The 26,108-nt window shown below is 37.0% G+C and overlaps 2 protein-coding genes across 3 annotated transcripts; both read right to left on the bottom strand.

The window, feature by feature from the left end:
* Positions 1-1,016: 1,016 nt before the first annotated feature.
* LOC102220072 (guanine nucleotide-binding protein G(o) subunit alpha-like) lies at positions 1,017-11,723 on the bottom strand. Of its 2 annotated transcripts, none has more exons than XM_005801439.3 (10): positions 11,622-11,723; positions 11,198-11,333; positions 11,030-11,121; positions 10,827-10,919; positions 9,721-9,881; positions 6,653-6,781; positions 4,991-5,120; positions 4,819-4,890; positions 1,869-1,956; positions 1,017-1,335 (listed from the first exon to the last, which is right to left on the bottom strand). In XM_005801439.3, the coding sequence occupies exons 1-10, from the start codon at positions 11,658-11,660 to the stop codon at positions 1,145-1,147; spliced, it is 1,131 nt and encodes a 376-aa protein (XP_005801496.3). In that variant the 5' UTR covers positions 11,661-11,723; the 3' UTR covers positions 1,017-1,144. The 2 variants fall into 2 exon arrangements, with proteins under 2 accessions (XP_005801496.3, XP_023205284.1); XM_023349516.1 differs by having other exon boundaries at positions 1,155-1,384.
* A 438-nt stretch (positions 11,724-12,161) lies between these two features.
* LOC102220329 (ethanolamine-phosphate cytidylyltransferase) lies at positions 12,162-23,206 on the bottom strand. The gene is made up of 13 exons (XM_005801440.2): positions 22,836-23,206; positions 17,844-17,932; positions 16,024-16,185; positions 15,891-15,957; positions 15,714-15,798; positions 15,592-15,633; positions 14,878-15,010; positions 14,312-14,394; positions 14,125-14,202; positions 13,976-14,041; positions 13,833-13,898; positions 13,659-13,747; positions 12,162-13,269 (listed from the first exon to the last, which is right to left on the bottom strand). Exons 1-13 carry the CDS (start codon positions 22,973-22,975, stop codon positions 13,155-13,157), a joined length of 1,215 nt encoding a protein of 404 aa, XP_005801497.1. The 5' UTR covers positions 22,976-23,206; the 3' UTR covers positions 12,162-13,154.
* Positions 23,207-26,108: the final 2,902 nt, after the last annotated feature.

Below are 26,108 nucleotides of genomic sequence, written 5' to 3'. Positions count from 1 at the left end.
GGATAGAACATAGACCCAACTCAAAATTTTTACATTTAAACCCTAACAGCAAGATGAAATCAAGATAAAACGTCACTATGTCAAGCCACAGTTACTTGAACAATTATGAGTGGGTGAAAAAAAATCTGGCATACACTGGGGAGAATCCTGTTGCTTCATCCCTTAATCTACAGTAAAATTACAGAATGAACAGAAAAACAAATAGTTGTAACAGTCAGTTACAGTTGTTTGCTAATCTGACTTGAAATATGAACACTAAACAGCTGTTAGAAGGCCTACACAATCATATTGATGGGTAAATCAACATGCAAGGCCTTCACCATTGTCACACTGATTTGTAGCGCAGTATTTCATGGCAATTAAAGCTGGAAGTATTTAGACATCTACCAGTTTTGTTTTTTACTGATTTTTCATAGTAAAATTCTCCAAGTTCAGTCAGAACCGATGAAAAGCATATGAACTGGAACTTTTAGGTCTTTCTAAAAATTCTCAGACATAGATGTAGGTTTTGTCAGGGGTATTTTATTAAATGAACAGGTGAATGAATAGGTTGTTCTGGGTTTGATTGCATTTGCTAAAAATATTAATACTAAGTTGCAGTTTTGAAATTTTAGTGTTCATGTACGTTTGGACACTGGCTTTCATTCCTTTCTTTTTGTTACAGACCCAAAGTGTCTTTGGTAAAGTGAACCAACTAATTTTCCTTCCACTGCCCAAATATGCACTGCTTTGGGCTTTTCTGTAAGATAAAACCCCCCAAAGATATACACACACACAAACAAACAGAGAAAAAGACTAACTGAAAATACTGTAAATTTGCAAACTTAAAATATGACTGGATGACCAACAGAAAACTGCAGTGTGAACAGTTATAACATCTATTGGCTTCAATTAATAAATGTTAATTGAAGCCAAGACACTTTGGTAACTCAATAATTGTTTATTTTTCTAGAAAACTTGCATGGACATTAAAGAAAGATATGAGATGATCGAGACAAATACTTTATTTAAAATAATTTAGAAATAAAACAGCACCATATATACAATTGTCTTAGCAAGTCACATGGCCTTTTGTTTTTAAAAGATTAAAACAAAAATATAAAATCACAGTAATCGCCAACTAAAGGCAGAGTGTAGAGGAGACCTACAACAGCTGGACAGCTGATAGGTTCTCCTTGATGATCTGATCGATGACCATGTGGAAGACCTCCTTCATGATTTCAGAGTCGATGGCCGTGCTGAAGTGGTGGTAAACAGGTCTGTTCAAGGCCATGTTACAGGCTGAGAACACGGCAACAACATGGTGGGCCGCAGCGTCCACATCACAGTCTGCTCCTAGACAGGCAAAGTAAGTTTGTCTCATCTCAAACGGCTTATTCACTTTCTGAAATACAGATGCAACAAGACATTGGCTGACATTTTTTTCATCAAAATCCAAATACACAAAACATAATGCTGACACACAGAACCCCTGGCAATGAGTCTGGAATGATGCATCACCATGACCCAGACCGAATGAATAAAATGAACAATGTATTTCGATCTGTATGCACAAAGATTTCCGTTTACGTCACCAGCAAAGATGATGTTGCAAGAATCCAAAGTGCTGAATTTATAAGCAACTTTCAAATGTTAGATCATTCAACTCTCTCACACCTTTCATTGTTCAGTAACAGACATGGCCAAAGCAGGACTGTGAAGAAAGTGTTCTGCTTGTAATCTGCTTTCAATGTGTCACTCATTTTATAAATGGAGACTAGTATGACAAGTTCAAAACACAGTAAAATCAGATGAGATGCTAAAACTGGCTTTTGGAATAAAACATTCAGAGAAAATATAAATGATCTGGGTTGTTCTCTCTACTGTACCTTCATAGCTTGAAAGGTAAAATCTCAAGTGTCTCCCAGAGTGCAGGATCTTTCCCCGGAAAAGGTCAGTTTTGTTCAGAAACAAAATCTATAAGAGAAAAAAAGCAGTAGAAAGACCCGAACATATAAATGGATATTTTCAGTCATAACTTCATAGCAAAAAACAAATGGGTCAGAATTTTCTTCACTTTCCATCACTTCCATTTGTATTTGTCAGTTTATAGCTTCTTGAGTCACGTTTCAAAGCATGAGTTGTGCTAGAAAATCTGTGGACAAAATGTGTAAAGTGAGTTTTTGAGAATTAAATGGCCAGTCAACATTAATGAGTTACTTGTGGGGACTCTAAGGCTGTTTACTATAATCTCACTTTCTCAAAAGAAATGTGCTGCAAGAGTGCTGAGTGACGGCTCAGGAGAACAGAGTTGAACTAATTAGTCCAATCCCTACAACAGGTTGAAATAAACAGTAGTTGCCAACTATGGTATTTTGTCAAAAACATTTGACTTAAATTTTATGGATTCCTATTTTTTATGACATTACATTTCCCTAAATAAACTGACAGGGCTAATTTACGGGAAAAAAAATTCTTTAAGAGTAGCCTTCACAACAAAATGTTTAAAATTGATTATTTTAATGCAGAAATGTGTGTTTACCAATTTCATACAGGGTTTTTTTTTTAAATCACTTACAGAGACACACTGGACTGAACACCATTTCCAATTAACCCATCAGTCCAAAGGATTATGACCCTTCCAATCAAAACCAAGGAACGTCTTACTGGTTTATATTATTAAAGGACGTTATGAACAGATAAGAAATGAATTTACTTCAGTTGTAAAAGTAGGTATGAAACATTCCCAGAGCTGATTCATGCCGAGTATACTAAACATTTCATTGTAATGGCATCCTTTTCATACCACAACAAGTCATGAACAGAATGGCCAAAACAACAAAGGCACAAATTGGCGAGTGACAAGCACCAAAGAGGATTCAATCATTTGCAACTTCACAAGTCAACAGCACTGCAAAACACAATCAGATCCAACACTAAAAATATGGATGAAAACTTGGTCTCCAGCTGGTGGAGTTTGCATTAGTTTATCGGTGAATTAATAAGGTCTTGTCATTATGCATATGCTGGATAACTGAGGAGAAAAATTGGTGTGTGTGGTTAATCATAATTTTTAAAACTACCTTAGAGAAGCCTTGTTTGATCATCAAACCCAATAAAATTAATGTTCCTGTTCAAATAGCAGATAAAATATCAAGTAATCTCCAGTCACACCATAGTTCTGATATTTCCAGCGACCTTATCTGACTTTTTCCCCCACACTAGAGATAAAAGGAAAGGACCACATAGCATTTAGTAGAAAAAAAGAAGCTAGAAAGGCAAAACTCTACCCCATATATCTCAAGATGAACTGCTGAAACAAATGATTTCCATTCATAACCAGAGCAACACATTGTCAGTATGTCAGCAGAAAACAACAGCAGCGATTAAATGTGATGACAGTAAACTAGAATTTGTATGCCAATTATGCTCATCAGATGCAATCAAAGCTTTGTGGGCGCTGTTTACATAGAGTGTAAGATTTCTTTAAAAGCCCATGAGTGCCTCTAGCCTGCTGTCATATTTAGAACAAAAGCATGAGAAAAGAGAGGTTAGAAAAGGTAAGGGTGCAAATCATTGTATACCCTTTACACTTCATCTATTTTATGCATATTTTGACAGATACAAAGTAGAAAATTATTGCAAAGTAAAATTAATATGTTGTTTTAAGATATTTACAAATGGTAGTCTGAAAAAATGTAGCATGCATTTGCATAAAACCCCTTGTCAAGCTTTTTTGTAAAACCACGTTTTTCCATCAATCTTTGCATCTCCTCTTCTGCAGATTTTTTGGGCTATGCAGCAGCTCTGCACATCTATGGACTGGTGTTTTCATGCATTCCTTGCAAGATAGCTCAAGCTAAATCAGACTGGATTGATTGTGTGTCTGATCAGCAATTTTCAGAGATTCTTAATCGGATTTAGATCATGACTTTGACTGAGCCACTTTTACCAGTACTATGCTTTCATCTAAACCACATGTTCCCCTGGCTCAACACACAAATAAAATACAGGGCCTTATTACTAGGGTTATTCTGCTGGAAGTTGAACCTCCATCCCAGTACAATGTCCTATGCAGCCTGCAAAAGCCTTTCATCTTCAACATTTCCCATCATCTCTAATCAGGCTCTATGTACGTTGCCACACCATGACGCTGCCAACACCATTTTTTATTTTTTTTTGCAGTGTGGATGGCATGTTCAGGTTGCTTTGCGGTGTTCATTTTCTGCCACAAATAAAACTTTGCATGTTTCATCAAAGGGTTCCTTTTGGTCTCGTCTGATCAGAGCCCTTTCTCCCACGCGCTTGCAGTGACCTACATATAGTTTGTGGAAAACTGTATGTAATGAAAGCTAGATTTATGGAGTACGTGACTAATCAATGTAATCTCAACTCCCACTTGAGAAAGTGATATCTGCAGCTGAGTTGACGAGAGCCTTGGTTGCTTCTTGATTCCTACTCCACTTGCTTAGTCAGTCATTTTAGTGGAATGTGGTTTTGGTAGGTTAGCAGCGGCGTCTAACACAATGGATTGTACAGTGAACGATTAAAGACTTAAAAGGCAATAACTTTAAAAGTAACCGTGTGTTAAACTTTTTAACTTTTTTCTTGTCGGATGTGTTTTTGGGTCTTCATATTTCTCCTTCATTAATGTTCCTTAAAATTCTGAGGTATTCACTAAGAACATGTGTCATAACATTTCAAAAGAATAAACTATTTACCCTTCAGGCAACTTCTGATATAGTTGTTCACTCTGGATTTTATTTAGATGCATCAAAATGTAGAGGGTTACATTTAAATCCATGTCACACTCTTCAGATTTCACAAAGAAAAACTTACCAGAGAAGTTTTCTTGAAGACTGTGTTTGTGCAGATTGATGAAAAGAATTCAAGGCTTTCCTGAAATCCATTCTAATAAAAGAAAATAAGGGCAGGCTGATAAAGCTATAAAAAGGTTTTAAAAAATCCATAAAATTAAATGTTAATATAGTTTAATACTTTAATGACATACCATTGATGGATCCTTAAACGACATCTGATCATAGCTGCTGAGACCCACCACAAACAGTAAGGCATGAATAGAATCAAAGCAGCTCAGCCACTTTCTCCTTTCACTGCGTTGGCCACCAACGTCATACAATCTGCCAACCGACAAGAAATAACATCTAAATCCATTTTAAAAAAGATAGAAAATGACATGAAACCTTCCAGACATCATCAAAGCATATACAGCTACTCTGCAAAAGAAAAAAATAAGTATTTCTTTACAAAGTAATTTTATTCGTGATCAACTGCAGTAAAGCAATAAAAAAATCAAAACTATTCAAAATACTGAAGACATCTGTTTCCACAGAGTGGCACCAGGTCAACCTTAGGGTCTGGGTGACATGGATAATGAGTTTCAATTTGGACCAAAGAGTCTCCAGGTGCAAGATTGCCGCATGTCACCAGCGACGAGGCATTTATCTTCTGAGTCAGTTGTACCAAGCTGGAGGAGGATAAGTGTTAACTGAACTGACAGCAGCAGCTGAAGTGGTGGAGAAAAGAATAATCACTGCAGCTTTCCTGAGTTACCAGTTTAAAACATGAGATCCTGTCATTTTATGACAAATTCTATTTAGAATTAATTCAACAAAATGTACAAAATGTGTTATCAGTATTTTCATACCAAAATGACAGCAAGGCCAAAATTAGGCATTTGAGTTATTGAGCCGTTTTAACTGCAGAAAGTTTTAATCCAGATATATTAGAAAAAGAGTTAGATCCATAAATTATCCTCATCAAGTTTATAGTAAGAGTTCTTACTTATACACACTCACTCACGAGTTCTCTATGAATTCTAACCTGCAGCCCACAGAAACAAATAATGTTATCCAAGAAAGTAAATAAAGAGCACTGTAAAAGGTATCTGAAAAGAAAAGTTTCAGTGGTTTACTGATACGCTTCTTCATATTTATTTGATTTTTTGTGGCTAATTAGAAAGTTTAAAGCTATCAATATTTAATGTCCAATTCACCCCCAGGAAGTTTCCTTCATTCAGTTCGCCACTGAAAGCATCTTCTGTTATCTGTTGAAATGCCTTGAAGGGGAGTCAGAGTCTTCAGAGGTTCAATAACTCAATAAGAGACAACTGGAAGATTATTTCTTATTTTCACTATTGTGGGTATAGATCAAGTTGTCTGTTTAACTGATTCTTTAGGACATTTTAAGTCGGATCACTTGGTCAGGTATTTCTTCAGTTGGCAGACGCTTTTGGACATCTGCTTAGTAGTAATCTTTATCTGAAAAAAATAACACATGTGCTTATTCTGCAATTCAGACAGTTTTGTTTGGTGTATCATTTTTATTTTGTAAAACAGTGTTGCAGTTAACATTTTGTTGCCATCTCCCCTTGTAAAAAAGTTAAATGACCCTAAATGCTTAGTTAATGTTTAATGTGCTTTCAGGTTTGACAGACCTCCCTCCGACACTTCCACCACTGCATTTACTGACAGTACTTGTTTGATTAATAATGTAACTTGTAGTTTTAAATTCTCTTATTCAAGATTATTAAGCCCCCATTTTAGACTCATGATTGCTTGACTCACGATGTAAATTTAGAAGACCGATTTAAAAATCCACTCACCTTCAGGTTAAAGCTTTTTTATATAGAATATTTATTTCAAAGTCTTACCTAAAGATTGTTTCATCTACTTGAAACTGTGTCTCAATGATTCCACAGGTCCTCACTCTGACTCTCAGGACATCCATCTCCGTGGGAATGTAGTTTGGCGAGATGATTTGACTTATGTTTTCAAAGAAGCTGCAGACGACCAGGAAAAAAGGAAGATATCTGACGATAAATACATAATTGACAAGCTGTCGACTGTGTTTTCTTGTTCTTTTTCCTTTGGTTCTAGTATTCTTTATCAATTCTCAATCAGTTCACAAATATACTTTTAGAAATATATTATTTAAAAGCATATGAAAGAAAAACAAAGGAAGCTTTAGTATTTAAATACAAGATGGAAAATTATTGTCAGCCAATATTTTTTCAGGACCTTTGTAACAATTGTAATTTCAATCTATAGCAATGTCCTCCAAACTACAGTATAGTCACCTAAAGCAGCAGAAACACTTCCTATACACACTTGGGAACAAAAGGAAAAAAAAAAAAATCACCTCCCTATGAGTCATGATGGTACTTTCACACTTAACCACAAGACAATTAGTTCTTTTCATACCCAACAGAAGTAAATGGGGAAAGCCCTGTAATGTGCTGTAGAACTGAATTTTGAGAATTGCCTTTGATGTATTTAAGCATTAAAAGAAAATGCATTAGAAACTGAAATTTCATCTGATTGAAGCATAAGTGAAAATTGAAATCTTTCAATGAAACTCTGCCTCCAGGTGTCTTATGCGAGTCATGCCATTAATCACTTGATGTGACTTAATATCATACAGTAATCATTTGTGACAAGATAAATAAAGGTTTTGCTGGAAATGCTCAAATAAATAAAAAAAAAAGCTATTCTGACCATTGAAATTCTGCAAAAATTTAAATTCTGAGAAAGTTTTGCAAGATCCCGTGAAATATTTGAAAAATCCTGAGCAGTTTTGTGTCCTGTTTAAATGCATCAGAAAAAGTTAAAATGCATATATTTGAGGCCAGCTGTGAAATTTGTTCTCTGAATTTTGTTTGCAGAAACAAATTCTGCAAACAAGATTTTTATTTTTTTAGAACTGGCTTCTATATAACTGGGAATGCTTTTGACTTCTTTTTTTTCTATAAAGTGCTGTGAAGATGACATTTGCTCTGACACTGCACTATATAAAATGAAATTAACTGATTTTTACAAAGACTCAGAGAAAAAGCTAAACCTGTTCCAAACTGATTGCAATTTAAAACATCCCAAACGGCTTGGAGGCTTGCATTTATAGTAGGGCTTAATTAGAACGCTTCTCGTAAACACACCTTACAAACACAGATAACTTACTGTAACTACATATTTTCCTTTAACAACATTAACCGCTCACTTCAAGCCCACGCTACCATCAGAAGTCATTTTACACATTTGGGTGCCTGGGGAAGTCAAGTGTGTCACGACACAGTCTAATCCAACATTTCTGGAGGGAGAAATCAATGGCGGGTCTAGCAAGGTGAGATCACTGAAAGAGAGACAGGCGAGTCTCATATAATCCCCCAGCAACCGACTTTATCGAGTTCCAGTAATGAAGCTGTCACACCTCCGTCCTTTCTCCGTCTGACCACCCGGAGTAGATTTTATCTTGACTGATCGCCTCCCTGTTGCCTCAAAGATAAGAAGTTCATTCTGCCCACTAGGTCCACATTTATTTAAAAAGACAAATTACTTCTTTTACTTAAAGAAATAATCACAATCCAATATTTAATCATACAGCCACTCGGGTATCCAGCTTATTACCGAATATTGTGTGCACAAGTGCACATTTCGGATTGCTTTTCTGCAAACATATTCCATTCTTTACATAATGACGCAGCACAAAAGCACTCATCAAAAATACTGAACACGGAGCACAAAGCAGAGAGGTAGGAGTTGATGAAATTTTGAAGGCCGCTGTGCTTTTAAACAACTCTTGAAAGAGCATTATTGCATGATCCAACGATAGAGTGGAGAAAAACAAGTGTTGTTCAGACAAAAACATTTTGGAACAAATGTGGGGAAAAATAACAGTATTTTGCAGAAGTATTCATAGCACTTTTTCACATTTTGCCATATAGTATGAAGATCACAAACTCCAACGTTTTTCACCAGACTTTTATGAGGAAAACCAGCTTGATGTGTGGCAGAGAAAAAAAATCAAATCTGAAAGGTGTGGCATGCACTTGATTAAAGCCAACTTGTCTCTCAACTTAAGAAGTCCATAGCTCAGGTGAGAGAACATGTTGACAGGAAAACTTCTAATTGTGCATTTATTAAACAGGCTTTTATGAAAATGTGACAAGTAGTTAGATGTTGAAGTCCCAATTGGAGTTGGTCAAAAGTCAGAACAAGAAACTAATGTCAGATGAGACCAAAAATCAACATATCTATACATACAAACTACCATGCATGGCAAATGCATAACCCTACACATGGCCCAGAACTCACCATCTCCATGATAAAACATGGAGATGCCAACATCATTCTGTGGGTGTGATTTTCTACAGAAGGGATAAAAAACAGCTAGTTGTAGCTTTCTTAAGACATCCCTCAAGTAAGTAAAATTGATTCCTCCACATTTTTCAGATATCCATTATCTTTCCTTTTAGTTCATAATAATGCAGTAACTTGTCCTGACATTTCCCATAAATTATTTGGGTATCATCACTTTTCAAATCAATGCAAACTTTACAGCCAAGTCATAAACACTTCACTTTACCTCAAGCTACACACAACCCCACACATATGGTGCTATTCTATTCGCCTTCTCATTGAACACAAAAATAGTCTCTATCATCATGTATGTTTCATGTACTCCACCCCTCCCCCTCCACCTGGACAGCTGCAAAAGTTTTTTGTTTTTTTTTGGTGTGGTTCTAATTAGACTTCCTATCCCATAAATGTCACGCAAATCATTTCCTGATGCGAGTTACTCTCTGCATTGCTTTTACCATTTGCTCTTTAGAGACAAACTGCAACTACACACTTCTTACTGGGCAATTTCCCTTGACATTTCCACCGTCAGTCATAATTGGGAAAGGATTGTGCAATATAAATTGCCTGAGGTTGATGTACTCACTAGAGGGCAGAGTCGTTCAGATTGTACTCGTATCCTCTGGCTGCAGCGGCCCTCACCCCTTGGTCGGCCCAAAGAGCACAGAAGGCTTGAGCCACAAAAGGGAGCAGCTGCTGATCGTCTCCCAAACACTGGCTGCAGGACAGAATGGAGCGAGCCTGGATCTGGTTTAGGTATGGGAACACAATACAGTCGGAGTCAATAGTATAATGCTCTGATATTATCTTTACAAGACATGCACTGCAGACAGCACAAAATGGATCAATTAGATTTTATAGTGTATTAAAATCTCAATATTTATCAGAGAGAGGTTAATTTTTGATGTAGTTGTATCAGATAATTATGGTGATTTTTAGCTTACAGCCAATGGAAACCTCAAAATTAACTTTACCAAATTAAAGAACACTATATAAGATCAATAAAACAATGTGTAAAAGAAAGGACAAATGCTGTAATGCAGGGGTGTCGAACTCCAGTCCTCAAGGGCCGGTGTCCTGCAACTTTTAGATGTGCCTCTGCTGCACCACACCTGAATAGAATAATTAGGTCATTAAGGCTCTGGAGAACTGATCTACACAAGGAGGAGGTAATTTAGCAATTTCATTCCAGTGTTTTGTACTTGTGGCACATCTAAAAACTGCAGGACAGCGGCCCTCGAGGACTGGAGTTTGACACCTGTGCTATAATGCATCATCACCAAGACTAAGAGATAAATGCTTGATGCCATTTACAACAAATCTATAAGATATTAGCTTATTTGCCTAAAGAATTATATTCTAACTTACTTAAATGTAGATCATCTGGATAAAAATAAATACATAAATCGCCAAGCAAAACGTGAAATCTTATCTAGTCTTAATGATTTCTGTTACAGACTTTAACACTTGGAAGTCTCACTGAAAGCTAGAACACAACCAAGTGTTGCAACGCACCCTCACTATGGATGCAAATGCTTCTTATCTCTTCGACAAATCAAATATTATACAAGTACCGCTCATGAGACGAGGACGCCATGCTTCACATAGGCATAGAGGGCCCTCTAGTGTCATAAAAAGCAGGTGCGGTGAAAGATAAACATAAGTGGAGTAACCAAGGTGTCTGTGGCTCACCTTGTTCTTATTATTTGCGAGGTTTATCCGCAGCTTGCCCATTCCTTGTAGAACAATCTTCATAGAGGTTAGAAGGTTATCCAACACTGCAGGCTTTGAAAACATTTGTCCATTTCATTCATCTTTATTCAAGAGTGCAAAAAAAAAAAAAAAAAAGTATCCGGTATTTAAAAATGTGTGATAATAGTGTGAATGTTTGGTACCTTGAAACTAAGAAGTTCTTGGCTGGAGAAGCCACGGCTGTGTATTATCTTCATCTGTCTGATTATTGTGCTCTTTCCGCTCTCTGCAACTCCTGCCACACAAACAGCGTTTTGCAAAAAATTCACCAAAGTATTTGAGAGCTGCTAAACGATGCAGCATATACACACCAAGCATGAGGATTTTGATGACATTCCTTTCAGCCCTGGCATGATCACAAAGGTCTTGCTCGATTGTGGAGCTCTTTATTTGGGCTTTCTTACTTTCCTCTGAGATGTCCTGTTGGAGGCACATTCCCATGCAGATCTAACGGAAACAGCAACATGTCTGCATTTAAATTTCAGAGATGTTCAAATAACCAAGATAGGGTAATTATTTTTTGCTAAATCTCCAGGAGAGAAAAAAAGGAATTAAAAATAATCGTCTACAGACGAATTAAGTCCTATTTTTACCAATAGGACTTAATTAGTGTTTAGTTGAATAGAAAAATACGTATTCTGAAACAGTGAGTGGGAGAGCGAGAATAATTTCCTGATTTCAAATTTCAGACAAAACTTTCTGAAGTAGTTTATCAAACAAATTTTTGCTGCTTACCTTCAGCGACAGAGGAAGCATTTTTAAACAACGAAACATCTCTCTGTTGTTGCTCTTCGTTTCTCAACAGCTTTGTTTTGTTGCTGCTTCTCCAGGCATCAAGCAAGCGTAACTCGGAGGTGATAATTTGCTTAATTAGGACCACACTTGTACCGCATTCTGTCAAAATAAAAGCCTGTGACCCCGGAAAAGGTGAGTCAATAAGAAATAAAGTGAGCATTTTTGTATTGGCCAGTTTTTTTATGTTCATGTGTAAGATGGTCAACTCATTGATCATTATTTATGACAAATGATGATATCAATAGTCACTGTGGAGATGGTCCAATAGATATATTAAATTATTAATTAGGTGACTCAAGCCAATTCGAAAAGTAGTTTCATCACAATTTCGCAGTATATCAATAGACATATTACCATATATATATATATATATATATATATATATATATATATATATATATATATATATATATATATATATAAAACATATTTGCTCCTACAAATATAATATTGATAAGAATGGAAAAAAGTCAAACCATCCTTCAGAATTTCTTTTTTATTAGGAATAATATACTGTAAATCCAATCAACTTTATATTATACAGTATGTCCTTTGGGAATGATCGATAACATATAGATAATATGCAACACTATCTACATTTCATTTGACAATAATATGCATTATGCTTTTAAAACATTACACTACTATGTGTACAGCAGCTAATGGAGAGGAGTAAAATATGCTTCTACAAAAAATATATTATTTGACCCCATTTCATATCCACATGTGTTAGACTTCACATGATTCAGGAGAAGTATGAACTCCACTTTGTCTTCAAGACAACACAATGTCATTAATTTCCACTCATGCAATGAAAACCAAAGTTAAAGCAGACAGTTCATCATTCCACAAATTTCAGTGGTTATATTTTTTTAAAAATGCACGCAAAAGGCAATACCTTTTGCAGAGTGGAACATATGAGGTCCAAAATATTTAAACGGATTAACTGAACAGCAGCACAAAGGGTATGTGTCCGCTGATTTCTGCTGTAATTTAAAAATTCTTATGCAATTTGATACAATATATACAGATGATGATTAGTTAGGATTAGGAGTATTGCTGTGCAAAAAGCAGCAACAGCCCAGGGAAGATTTCCAGTTCTGGTTAGATAAATAAATGTTTGTCCAACTTCGCCAAACTGCACTCTTCTTGTGCTAAAAGCCAAAAATAACTTCAACATTTTTTTCCTTGTTAAAAGGCAAAAAAATTACAAAAGTTTAAAATATTCAAATGTATGTATTCGACTTTAGAAGATACAGGTACAGTACATGTTCCTTGTTCCAGCTTATGAGTGATCTTACTGCTCACAGACAGCTAATGATCCCACAGCAGGTTTGTTGTCTTTCAACTGTAAAACTGCTGATATGATCCAGAGATGCTATAACACTTATGAAAAGTTGACTTTGTTATACAGAAGTTTATATTTATGTAGCTTGCTAATGTTAGGTCAAAACCACAAATGGTGGTGCACATCTACAGCAGAGCTTGGGATCTTCCTTTAGTCTTTTCCTCTTCTTGTCGCTTCATAGCCTGGATCACAGCAATCTCTTTGGCTTCTTTCTTCTTGTTCCTTGCCTCAAATAGAAGCCTAATTAAACAAAAGGAAACACAAGCAACCAAATAAAGAAGAGAGAATAAATCAGTACACCCCTTTGATGGAATTCTGCTCAAAAATATGATGTGCAATTTGTTCTCTGAGATTTATATTATTTAAAAAAGACAGTTTAGCCTCATAATGATCTGTAATTAGCAATGATAATTAGTGAAACAACTAATACTAAAAAAATGGCAAAATCTTGTGCAAGACCTATTTATTAATGGATTTGGCTTACTAATGTAAATTAGATTTGGAATCCTAAAATGAGAAAATTGGAAAGCAAACGTGCATAAGCATTAATAAATACATGAAATGTTTAAAAAAAGGACATCTGAGAGAAACCATCAAAGAGGGTTTCTCTCTGATTAAGTTGTAATCACCTGTTTTTTATTATCCTTTGCACAATTTCATCTGAAGTAAGAGTGTTTCCACTGTCTACAGTTCGTAGCATGCCTCTTCTTCTTGGTTCCTGGAAAATAAGCAACAATGATCATAAAAAATATCACAAATCATCACTGGAGACTGATGAAATATGACAGGTCACTGAATCTTACAGCATAAGGGTCAGATCCATCCTTGTCTGGGTAGATTTCTGTCTTACCATGGCAAACAAGATCCACCTGAACACACAAAGACACAACAATTATAGAATAAATGATTGAACAGCAAGAATTTGGTGAGGTTTTTTTGCACTTGCCTTAAAATGATCCAGCAGATCTTTTGTGACGGCAAACGGTGCACCAATCACCACTTCCGAAACATACTGTAAAACCACATCAAATCAACAAATACATGAATATATTTAATGCAGAGGAAATTACTGAACTACAAAGGAGAAGAACCTACTCTGCAAGCCAGCACACTGAGAGTTCTTTCATGGACATTCATGATGGGGTAGTTTTTTCCTTTATAACGATTCACCTCCTGAAACACAAGAAAATGTGTCAGACATGCTAGCGTGTCTTTGAGTAGAATACAACCGATCCAGATTTTCACTTAGATTAAAACAAAAGGTCGGTTTAAAAAGTCTCACCTGATCGAAGTGCAGCCCCACTATGATGTACGGCTTTTCGGAAAGCTTATGGACGGCTTCCAGGAAGTCCACATGACCAATGTCTAGCAGGGGTATCATCAAGGATATCATTGGCTTCCATAAAAACAACTAATGTTTTAGTGACAACATTCAGAACTGTGGCCACAAATTATATTAATATTAACTGACTACAAAGCAAAAATGTAGCAAAAACATAATAAAATAAAGCAGAATATTTATTTATTCTGACATGGATTGTTTTAGATGTTATGTTCAGTATTTATTTGTGTTTTTTTTTCCTGTTGGGCTTAAATTATCTTTTATCAATTTGATTGTGCTTATGTTCTATTTCCCTTTTCAAATTAGTTACAAGAAGGTTTTTCTCTTGCTGTTTTCTTTTGTTTTTTGTTGTGTGATTTGTGTTTTTTTATTAGGTATTAATTCAGTGCTGTTATTTCAGACTATATTGTCGGAGTTTTACAAATATTGCATGTGTTTTAGAGACTTAAAAGAGTTAGCATGAAAAGACATTTGTGCAGTATCAATTGTAATTTATAAAAAGATACGAAAGAGGTCAAAGGCTCCTGCAACGTAGATGATGGTGTCTCCAGGCTGAGGCTCCTGGCCTGAAGCAAACTGAATTATCTTCTGAGAAGTCTGCAGGAACTGAGATACTCCTGTCCAGGGACTGTGGCCCTTCTAAACATATTACCATTAAAAAAAAGCAAAACATGGAGCAGATTTAAATCAGACAAACTTCTGATATACAGCCATATTCAATAAACTAAAATAAGCATTCCAATGAATCCCTCTCTTTTTATTCTGGCATTTAGCAAATATAAATACATTTGGGGAGTCTAACTAATCTAAAGCTAAAATGTTTAATCTGATTTATTGCATTTGCTTTTCTAGAGAGGCAATCTCTATGCAGCATCACTGCCCCCTAGTGGGGAGAGTAGTAAAAGCAACCGGTAAAATTTAAGGTAACAACGCAAAACTGGGCAACAAATTCAAAATTCATCACTTGCCAAATGACCAGCATTGTTCTTCCAGTCAAGAGACCCTTAACTGCCTGTGACTAAAAGCTTTGTGGCTCTTACTTACTCTACTCATTCAGGAACAGAAGTGCTATTCACAGTTTGCTGGCAAGGCCTTCTAAAAGATTAGTAAGCGGGTCTAAAACAAAGCCCTTCATTTAATATCAGCTAACATCTGGTGCAAATGCCAACTACTTTCTGCTTGTATAACAAAACAGTCGAGTGAGCACGGCAAAAAATTACCTTTCCAAAGTTGTCTGTGTGCTGCTGGTAGTCTGAGCTGTCCTGAACATAAAAAATGAAACAAAAAAGTTGGCAAAATTGCTCTTGTTTGGGCCTTAAAAAAGAATTTAGTAAAAACCCACAATGTTGCTGTGGTGTGCTTTGGTCATCAGAAGCATCCTGCCAACAAGGTCTGTCGTGGAAACTCCCTGCGTCCGCTTGCACTCTCTGCAACAATCCAGTGTAACATGCAAGTTAATGAAACACACAGAGAAGCCCACCCCGACTTTCTTCTGTGTTTGGCAGGAAAAGAAACTCACCTATAGCGTCCTGACTTCTTTACTTCCTCATATGTATCTTTTCCATCCACAGTTAGTGTTATATCATCTGGAACAAAATGACACAGTCAGGACTATAGCACTGTCCCACATAGCTGAACAGAGTGTTTAGTACCTCCATGAACACAGAAGTCGCAGCTGTATTTGTCGAGCGTCCCGAGGGTCGTGACGTAAGGGGCTCCTTCCACCACTTCGTCCACCCACTTTATGGCCCGTACCATCTTGTACCTTTCTTCCTGAGTGAAGACTGGCGGACCCTTGTGCTTTGAAATCTCACCTTCAAATGATAAAGCAAGAAAATTAAGAAAAACACGAGCCAATACGTCTGGGTTAAGCGAACATGGAAACAGAAATCTCGGTTTTAAGTACATTTATTTCAGTAACTCAGTTTACCAAATGAAACACATTATATAGATATTTTCAATTCTTTATTTGTGTTAATTGTGATTTCCTGCTTACTATTATTAAAAAATAGAACTCATTTAGGCTAGCATATTACACCAGACCGAGAAAAAATCATATAGAAACGTGGTTTAATGAAAAGTACCCGCCTAAAGGTTATTTCAAAAGGTGCTTTTAATCTCACAAATGAGTCTCAGTGGAACACATATTCTAATACATTGAATATAACAGTACATTGCACTTTTCCTACTATAGGCTGCTAAGAGATTATGTGATAAGTGAAAATAACAATGCAATTTAATGCATGGTATTTCCACAAAGAGTTTAATTGTGCAACACGATCTGAATGTTTTATTGAAGACAGAAAAGCAACAATTATTCTTACTGCTGCTACAAAATGTGCCATAGTGACCATTAAACCTAGAATAGTGCAATATGCAGTATAACATTTTAGATACAAACATTGTGCTGAATTTTAGACCTTTTTGCCATTATTCTCTTTGTTGCAACCCACAAGTCTGTTGCTGGTCAAGCTGATATTGGTCAGCTATTTCATTTCTTGACCTACTTGTGAAGGCTCTGGGTTGGTTGGCTCCTTCACTCATTTGCACCTGTATGCTTCCCTCTTTTTGCAATTTGATTCTCACCTGATCCAATTTCATGAACTCATGTATTATTAATGACTGATGAATGACAATATTTTCTTTCATACTCTGTTTGTATTGATTGCAACTCTGATCCCCCTTTGTCCAGATGACTAATAAATATGGCAGATTTATTTAGCCTTGATCAAACCAAGGTAACTCTTGCTGATAGTTATTATTTATTGGATTCATAAGGCCAGAAAGACTATTGAGATAAATCATTATATGGTCAAAATACATTCAAAACATTCCCAAGATGGGTACAAACTGATGCATGGTCAGTACCAGAATTTTGTACCAAAAAAAGTGGAATAAGTTTCTACTTTTCTAGATAAGCAGCAATCTGGGTCACACATTCTTCTCTTCCGGTGTTTGAACAGTTGGAGGTGAATGATGGGACCTTTACAGCTCATCAAGAATATTTGCCTTCTTACTTACTGCCCCTTGTTCTAGCAAAGGCCATGACCCAGTGGATGAAATCTTAAACCAAAGGTTAAGAAATTGTCAAAGGAAGACAAATTTTGCAAATACCTCGGTGGGCATTAATGAAAACTTTGGGTAACTATTCTGCTTATTTACTGGCTATTGAGTTAAATATGCCATATTTAAGAGATAACACTGATGTGTCTAAAAGTCAGATGAACCACAATTCAAAAATCCTGAACTATTTCAATGGCTTTCAAGGAAACAACACCAAATTGTACTCTGGGTTTATCACTTATTTTGTGTTATTTGGTGACAGAATTTGGTTTAGTCAGAGGAATCGTTTGTTCTATTCTGGACCAACACACTTGAGCAGCCACTACAATTGAGGGCTTCGTACTTTAGCAGTATGGCATTGTAGTTTTATGCTAAATTAAGTATCTGTGGCATTTGTTTAAGACTTAACTGTCTGTGTGCACTCCAACGATGAGGTAATCTCCCATCGCTTTGGCCTGTCGCAGCTGGTTTGAGTGGCCATAATGCACCATGTCATAGCTAAGGTGGAAAAACACAAGAAGAAAGGAGTTAGACATGATAGAATTATATGGCAGGACTGGATTTAAAATTTTGGAAGGGAATTAACAAAAACGACCAGAGTTTCTCCTAAATGTACAGTATGTGTCTCTTGAGCATCTTTTTCTTTCTGACTTTTTCCTCTCACTCAACTTTCCAGTAAAACGTTGGATACATTGCCTTGTGAACAGACAGACTCTTTAGCTGATACATTTTGTGCAGAGGTTGTCAGCCATTGTCAGCAGTGGTCCTCATGATTGCGTAACATGATCCCAACATAACATCTGGATTTAAGAATCATTAGTAATATATAACAGTTCACTTTCCTGATGATTCATTTTTGAACTTCATTAGCTGGAAACCATAACCACGAAGGAAAGAAATGTTTGAAATGTATCACTGTGGAGTTATGATTAATGCACAACTTCAACTTTTTGACTCAAGTGAATAATGTGCACACTTTGCTGGATTAGAAAAAGTATCTAAACCCAAACCTGTTTGATGAACTGTCTTCCTTCCATTCTGCTTGTTTATCCTCAGCTATGATAGTGTCTCCAGTTAATTAGATTAGGACAGATAAAAGACCGAGAGTGTAGCACAGTAATCTCACAAAGAAACAGAACAGATGGCTGTTAGCCTCCCTTCAGAGGCTCTTTAAAGCTCTCAGCCTACATCACACTGATACTCATTTTATCTCTTGTCTCTGGGTGAGGATTTATGTAGTGGAAATAAAAGAAAAAACAGCAGGATGTTAGATATTTGCACATATTTTGGTCCTCTTGATTTATTTTGGTATACAGTGAACAGCACTATAAATAGCATGCTCAGAAACATCAATAGGAAAACAACACTATTATTATTAGATTACATCCACAGCACAGGCAGTAAGAGAGCCTTGTGGTGCTTCCAGACCCTGATCCTACTGATGACGGCTGCACCGACTGCTATGACGCCCAGTCCTGCTGCAAACAGACTGAGCTTTGCTTTTTGTAAAGTGCAACAACACTTGAAATGGACTTTTAAATCATAACTTTGGGTGAAAATCAGCTCGTTACCAAGAGTAACAGTGGGAAATGTGCCATGTGTTGTCAAATCATTGGAATGAGATTCAGGAGCTCTAAGGTGACTGAGGGGGCCAAGAGGAATGTAATAAACAGTGTTTGGAGGTGACTGAATGAAAGGCCCTGAGTTACATAAGACCTTTCTGTGTGTGGGGTTTATTCCAGCACCATGCCCAACAAGTGGCCCTCTTCTTCTCTCTGTATTTTTTAGCAGGGAAGCATCATGAGCGTATCACTGTGGGGATGATGAAATTTTAATTAGAGAAGCCTGTTAACAGACACCCAAGTGGCACCTAAGCTTCTCGAGGGCAAAGGCTTTGCAGACATATGTGCACACGGCGGGGGACCGTTTGGGCGTGTGTAGGAAACAGCAAACAACAGGATTTTATTCAGTAAAGTCTAATGTCTCCAATAATCAAAGATAACTGACTTTGAATCAATAAGCAAAGCGCTGCTTATTGGCTGAGTCTTTACAGTCCTGCGTGTGCACAGCACCATAGCAGATTATGAATTTGGACTTTGCACTCTTGGTTGATGATGCTTCTCTGACAGCAGACCTTTAACCAGGTTGACTAATAGGAACAGAATGTGCCACATTACGTGGCCACAATACGTAAAAATAAACACTACGGCTTCCTAGGAAATTTCCTTTCAAACCGGCAATGAAGGGATGAGGAAATAGTAAGAGCGAGGCAGGAAGGAGTCAATTTGCTCGGGGGCCTTTGCAGGTGTGCACTGGGGGGGTTAATGACATGAGCTCTGTTGACATTGGCTTTCTTTGCATGCTCACGCCACCGGTTAATATTCCGGCATCCCAAATATTCTGCGACATGCCGCCAAAGCGTAAATATGCAGCCACAGAGGAACAGCAGGAATTCTGCGAGAGAAAGCCACCGTAATCCTGGTCTTCATGCGCAGATATTCAAAACATCTGTTCAGCCGCTGCAGAATGTGTCCATCAGGGGTCGGGTTTTAACATTTTTGGTTCATTTGCAAATGAGTCAATCATGGAATTTTATTTAAATGCTAGCTTATGCGAGGATTCAGTATTCTTTAACTTTGAATTATCTTTTGTTTTATTTATTAATTTTTAAAAAGTCAATAAAAAGGTAAAGGAACTCGGATGGTTCTTAAACAAACAAAGATAGCCGTTCTAGCAGCTGATTTTTAAAGCAAGTTGAAAAGGAAACGAGTTAAAACAAATCAGATCAGATCAAAAAATACTCTTGACTGGTACAGCAACGTCATAACATGTGTTTTCTGTTTCAATTGATGTCAGTATTCAGCTGCTGAGTTGGTTTTATGCAGATGAGTTGTTTTAATGTTGCAGTCCATTGTAGTTTTATTTTAGTATGTGAAGTTAAACCAGCCTATTCTCCATCCTGGCAAAACACTTAAAAATAAATCCTTCTGTTAAGAACGAGAAGGCAAGTGGATTAGTTATTAATGTAGTAGTTTGGCCATATCCTTGTTTTATTCTATTTTCCAAGATGTAGAAATTTGAGAACTTAATGTAGTAAAGGAAACCATGTGATATAGATTTGTGTAATGACAGAGGATGTGGCCTAACGGGAGCAAACCCTTTCAGGTGAAACCAGATATCTGCATTGACAAAACCATTTGCCTTTACTGTCTGATATTAAATGAGATTTCAGTTTTCCTGTTTTTAGGTCGGAAAAAAGGACCTGAAACAGTTTTAGGATTACCAAACTTATTTCTATTTGCTAAATAAAAGAATAAGGGTGAAATATTTTCAAAGCATTCTTTAAACTCATAAGTTTACATTTCCTTACTTGGTTCATTCCTCCTGACAGAACTGATGTAACTGAATCAGGTTTGTAATCCTAGCATCAAAACTGTCGGTTCGATAGCAAAACAAATCTGTAAAACATGATTCTGCCATCACCATGCTTTAAATTTGGGAGGATTTTCTCAAGCTTACAAGTTTCCAACTTTTTCCTTCAAATGTAGTGGTTCTACATTCTGACCAAGCAGGTTGATTTAAGTTCCAAACCACAAGACATGTCTCCAAAAATCCAGATCTTTGTCTGCATTTGCAAACCGTAATTTGGCTTTTTGTGTTGCTTTGGGACCAATAGCTTCTTCCTGCTGAGTGGCCTTTCAGTCCATGTAGCTGACGGATTTGTTTCCATGGGATAATGACGCTCTCTTAACAGTTTCAGCCAACATCTTCACAAGGTGTTTTCTTTATATCCTGGGGTTAATATAAAAATCTATGCCTATAAACAGAATGATTTATAAAGATTTTCAGCTAAGCAACAGAGCCTTGCTTAGCTGAAAATCCAAATATACAAATCACAGTGTCAGGTTGTTATTGTTGTAAACAAGAATTTGTTCTTATTACATCACTTACTTTAGTAAAGGTTAAATAAAAAAAGATGTAATTAGAAAGGCACTGTTGGAGAATTATGCACTTTAAGCATTTAGGTATACTATTAAAAAAACCAAGGCAGATATGACCTAATGTGACAAGGCTATGATATTAAAAAACACTGTTGTGTTTATGTAATAACGTGTGTGACTGTTTATTATCCTGTTTTGTCATGCTGGAAGATTATATTTAGTGCGGTAGATGTGTGTTTGAGGTCACTCCCAGTTTTCAACACTATCTATTTCAAGATAAGCCATGTCATGGTTGATGTTGCAATCTGACAATTTACAGGCTGGTTTGGATGTGTGAGAACAAGAGGACTTCATAAGAGACAGTAATCAAAGAAATTTGATGACAACCTTGGTTATAAAAAAACAATAGATACAAACAGTTACCATCACCTCCAAAAACAAACCCAAATGTTGAAATGGACCAATCGTTGTCTTAATTATCTCCTGTCCAATCAACAAATATTTAGATATAACTAATAGCCAGCACTTTTTTTAAAATCAGACCCTGATTTCTTTTGACAATACCTGTTATAACCATATTATACTATATAGATATTTGTAAGAATGTTTGTTTAATGTATAAACATTTTCTTTGCACTTTTATCTTAATTGGGTTAACTTTGAAAATTTAAGCAAAAGTCGAAACTAAAAGTAGGCCAAATATCTATTTTTGCTTAGTGCCTATAGGTCTTTGCTGCAATTTGGAAAATTACAACGAAACTATATAATACATTAATTTTAGAAGTGTTGTGTTAAGCGAGAACTAAATACATTGCAACTGCCACCTGTTTGTATAATGTCAAAAGATATATAAGGAATCATCATGAAGATGTGATGTTATATTTCTAAAATGCTCAATAAAAACTCGTAGTAGATAAAGTATAGATACTGTGCTGATCTTAACCTTTAAAGTACATACTCAATAGAATAATAATAAACACCTAAGGAAATACAAGTTTGTACTTTTACAAGAGACCTCCTGCATATTGTAAAGCAGATTTATTAATTTTGCACAAATCTAATGATGCTATTTTGGCTTAATAAGCACTTTATCATCAGTTCAGAGCAATCAGTTATGGGCAATAGCAGCAGGAAATAATACATCTATTCTTATAACGTGTTTACTAAGAAGGAAAGGCCAACTGAAGGTGAAACGTCAATTGGTTTGTATTATAACCCATTACATATAACACATAAGGCGGTTATCCCAATGAAAACAAGTCCAGGACATCTGCTGCAGAACACTGTATTTAAAGTTTTGCCTGCGCTGAGCTGATAAGGTGTTAAGCAGTTTCCTGCAGCCTGCATGGAGCAGGCCTGTCCCCATGTGACAACTTCTTCATTCAAACAAGAACCAAAGGCTGGGGACAGCGCGGTGCGATCTTCATCACACCAATCAACACATCCAATCGGCAACTCACCAGCCGTCGCACCACACACGGATCTTTCGCCTCCTCTTCTCCGGACTGCATGTCGCTGAGGCCAGGGTCGTCCCTGCGTCTTTCCCCGCAGCTGCGCTCACTTGGTGGAGGTGGTGGTGGTGGTGACCGTTCTTGATCATTTTGAGGCTTCTCTCTTTCGAGGGATTAAAACGCGCACCTTGCCGTAGCGGGTCGGTTCTGTTTTAAGCGAGGCGGTTTCTTTCACAGCAGCCTGGCAGGTGACAGTTCCAGTCTCTGTACAGGACGGCCGGTTTTGAGAGTAAGCAGCAGCAGCAGCAGCAGCAGCAGAAGCAGCAGAAGCGGCAGTGGTGCGATGCGCCAACGCCTCCTCCACCGGCGACGCATAGACGCACGGTCCACTGTGCGTCAAGCCGGGGGAGCACCGCAGAGGAAGCTCACTGAGCTAAAAAAAAAAAATACACCCCTTGCGCTCTTGAGCGAGAGTTTTATTTTGAAAATTTTGAAACGTGCCTCTTTGTTTTCACTTGACAAAAGTTAAAGAGCAAAGCCAACCGACACATCGTTACATAATAGACGTTGTCCTCCGTCAGGTGACCATCTATCTATCTATCTATCTATCTATCTATCTATCTATCTATCTATCTATCTATCTATCTATCTATCTATCTATCTATCTATCTATCTATCTATCTATCTATCTATCTATCTATCTATCTATCTATCTATCTATCTATCTATCTATCTATCTATCTATCTATCTATCTATCTATCTATCTATCTATCTATCTATCTATCTATCTATGGTGGATGTAAAATATGTTTTTTTAGAAATGCATTCAAATACAGAAATTTATATACATTGATTTTGTTGTAACAATGTAACAACTTTTTCACTTTGTGTCTTTTTTTTAATCAGAAGACCAATTAATTCCCTAACTTTAAGCTTCTTGCTGTTTTTCCCCTCATGAGGCCACCTCATGAGTGCAAAGAGCACTAGATACATCATTCAGATAATAAAAAAACACAATGATGCTGCCACCTCCAAGTATTTTTCCATGAGTGCAGTTCCAAGCCAGAATGTGTCTGTTTATCTTGTTTTTAGATTAGAAGCGTCTCACTTTCTGCATGACCTTTCACCCCCTGTCAAATGAGGACTGTTTCTTTTTTAACTGGAATTGTTCAATTTGAACATTTTCAGTGTAAATGTTTGGTTTCAACTTTATATGTGAGACAGCAGAATTTTTTTTAGTCTTGCAAACTATAGTGCACATTCAAATGTGCGTTTTTTTTAATGTAAAATCATTTTATTGAAGAAAACTGTATTTTATTTTGAAGGGGGGAATCTTGGATTTGTGAGGTGCAAAAAAAGTCAGAATTAGAGCAGCAGCTTATTATTGTTTTGTATTATTATTATTTCACTACTTTAGTGATTAAATTAAATAAAACTGTTATTTGTAAAAGCCTATTATACATATCACAAATAGATAAAAACAATATATGCAATTTTCCCTACTTAACTGATTTACTGTTGTTGCAAACTAAACTGACAGTCAAGTTCACAAGTCTCTACCTCGATTATTTACTTGTAACAATTTTTCAATAGCAATACATTGCAAACTGTTAGAAAGCCTGTTTATTTCTCTTGAAATGGTGACCTATTAGTCAGCAGAGGTTACTTTATAAGTTTCGAAACACTTTGCCATGAAAATCTTGCCAAATCAGTTAGACACTTTTACAGTATGCAGTTCACTAGTTTGGTCACACAATGCTGTGGGACGGGATTCCATTCCACAACCTGTCCTACATTAACTGACGTGGTTGTCAGAGTCACTCTGTCATGTACAGCATGCCCAAGGTTGCAAAGAGTGTATAAATGGGGTTGCCACTGGTTGCAAGATCCTCTCCTGACATTTTTCTGCATTGAGATTTCCTTGAATAATATTGAGCTTTATTGTACCTGTGAAGATGATGCCTCCCCACACCATCACACAGCCTCCTCCAAAAGCTGTTTGGCATCAGCAGAGGACTTGGCAAGTTTTGGCTGCAACCCACATACTCAACACTGGGTTATGGCACAAAAGCATTTTTCTATCAACTCTAGCGCCATATAAGGGGAAATAAACAGAGTTTCCTAGACTATTGTCCTTACTTATTGAGCTTTGTTGTTTTTTCCAGCAGAGGGAAACCTAACTCCACACAGCCACTTCCTACCAATCAGTGAACTGAATATCCTGATCTCTTTTGTCTTGTATTTTTCTTTTGCATCCTTTATCAGGACAGAGGCACATGATGTGTGGCGCAAACCCTTAACAAATCATAATACTTAGAATCAATAACATTTTTATATTTAAGTAATCTAAATAATTGTTGAAGCCGACTGAAACTTAAATCCAAATGTTAAATAAACCTTTCATTAGATGTCTTAACAATGCACAGGCATGTTCTGCAATACAGGGATCTGCAGCATGTCAAAGTTCAGCAGGTCACATGTGGTGAAAGTTTACCCCTGCTGACGGAGATGGCAACATTAATTGTAAGTGCAGGTTGTGGTCTGAGAACTGGGGCAGGCACCTGCTGCAGAAGTGGGTGAAGATGAAGAATGCTGTCCTACATAGCCCACCAGCTCACCTTAACCCAACCCGCCAAATTAATCAACTCTTCAGAGGCCGTGTACTCGTCTGGGGCAGCCGTCCAAGGAGAGAGGCAGAGCCTGTTTTAAGGCACAGGTCACACAGACCTGTAGGAGCATTTAGGAGAAGTGAAGAACAATATTGCTTTAAAATCACGCCGAAGCAGCTGGGGTTTGGAGTTGCCCTCAAGGATGAAGCAGTAAGATGTAGCCTGTCTGAAGCCATCTGTCTCTTTGTCTGAGCAGCTTCTCTCATGAGATGTGTTTTGGTTGAAACGCTGCTGAGGAGCCTGATGTTTGATGAGGGGGGTTGGTTCAGGAGCTCCACAGGGAGCTAAGATGACTAACTCACAACTCCTCCTAATCTAGGACAAGCACACCTAGACATCCTTCATGACTCTAATGTTTTACTCGTGTCGGGCCAAAAATACGTCCGCTGAGGTTAGTCAAAGTGGGTCGCCCAGCAGCTTTTTTTGGATCGTGCAAAAAAAAAAAAAAAAAAAAAGGAAAAACGAAAAAAAATGTGCCATCTAAATGATCGCTGTCTTCTGAAACCAACCCTGGACGGCAAAAGCCTTCCCAGTCAGTTTATTTTTACAAGTATCAAACTGGGTCAATGACGCCACAGAATAATGCAAAACCCAATTTCAAGAACTCCGAAT

The sequence above is a fragment of the Xiphophorus maculatus genome, chromosome 16 (genome assembly GCF_002775205.1).
Source record: "Xiphophorus maculatus strain JP 163 A chromosome 16, X_maculatus-5.0-male, whole genome shotgun sequence".
Taxonomy (NCBI): Eukaryota; Metazoa; Chordata; class Actinopteri; order Cyprinodontiformes; family Poeciliidae; genus Xiphophorus; species Xiphophorus maculatus.
This window is presented reverse-complemented; position numbering and strand designations above follow the sequence as displayed.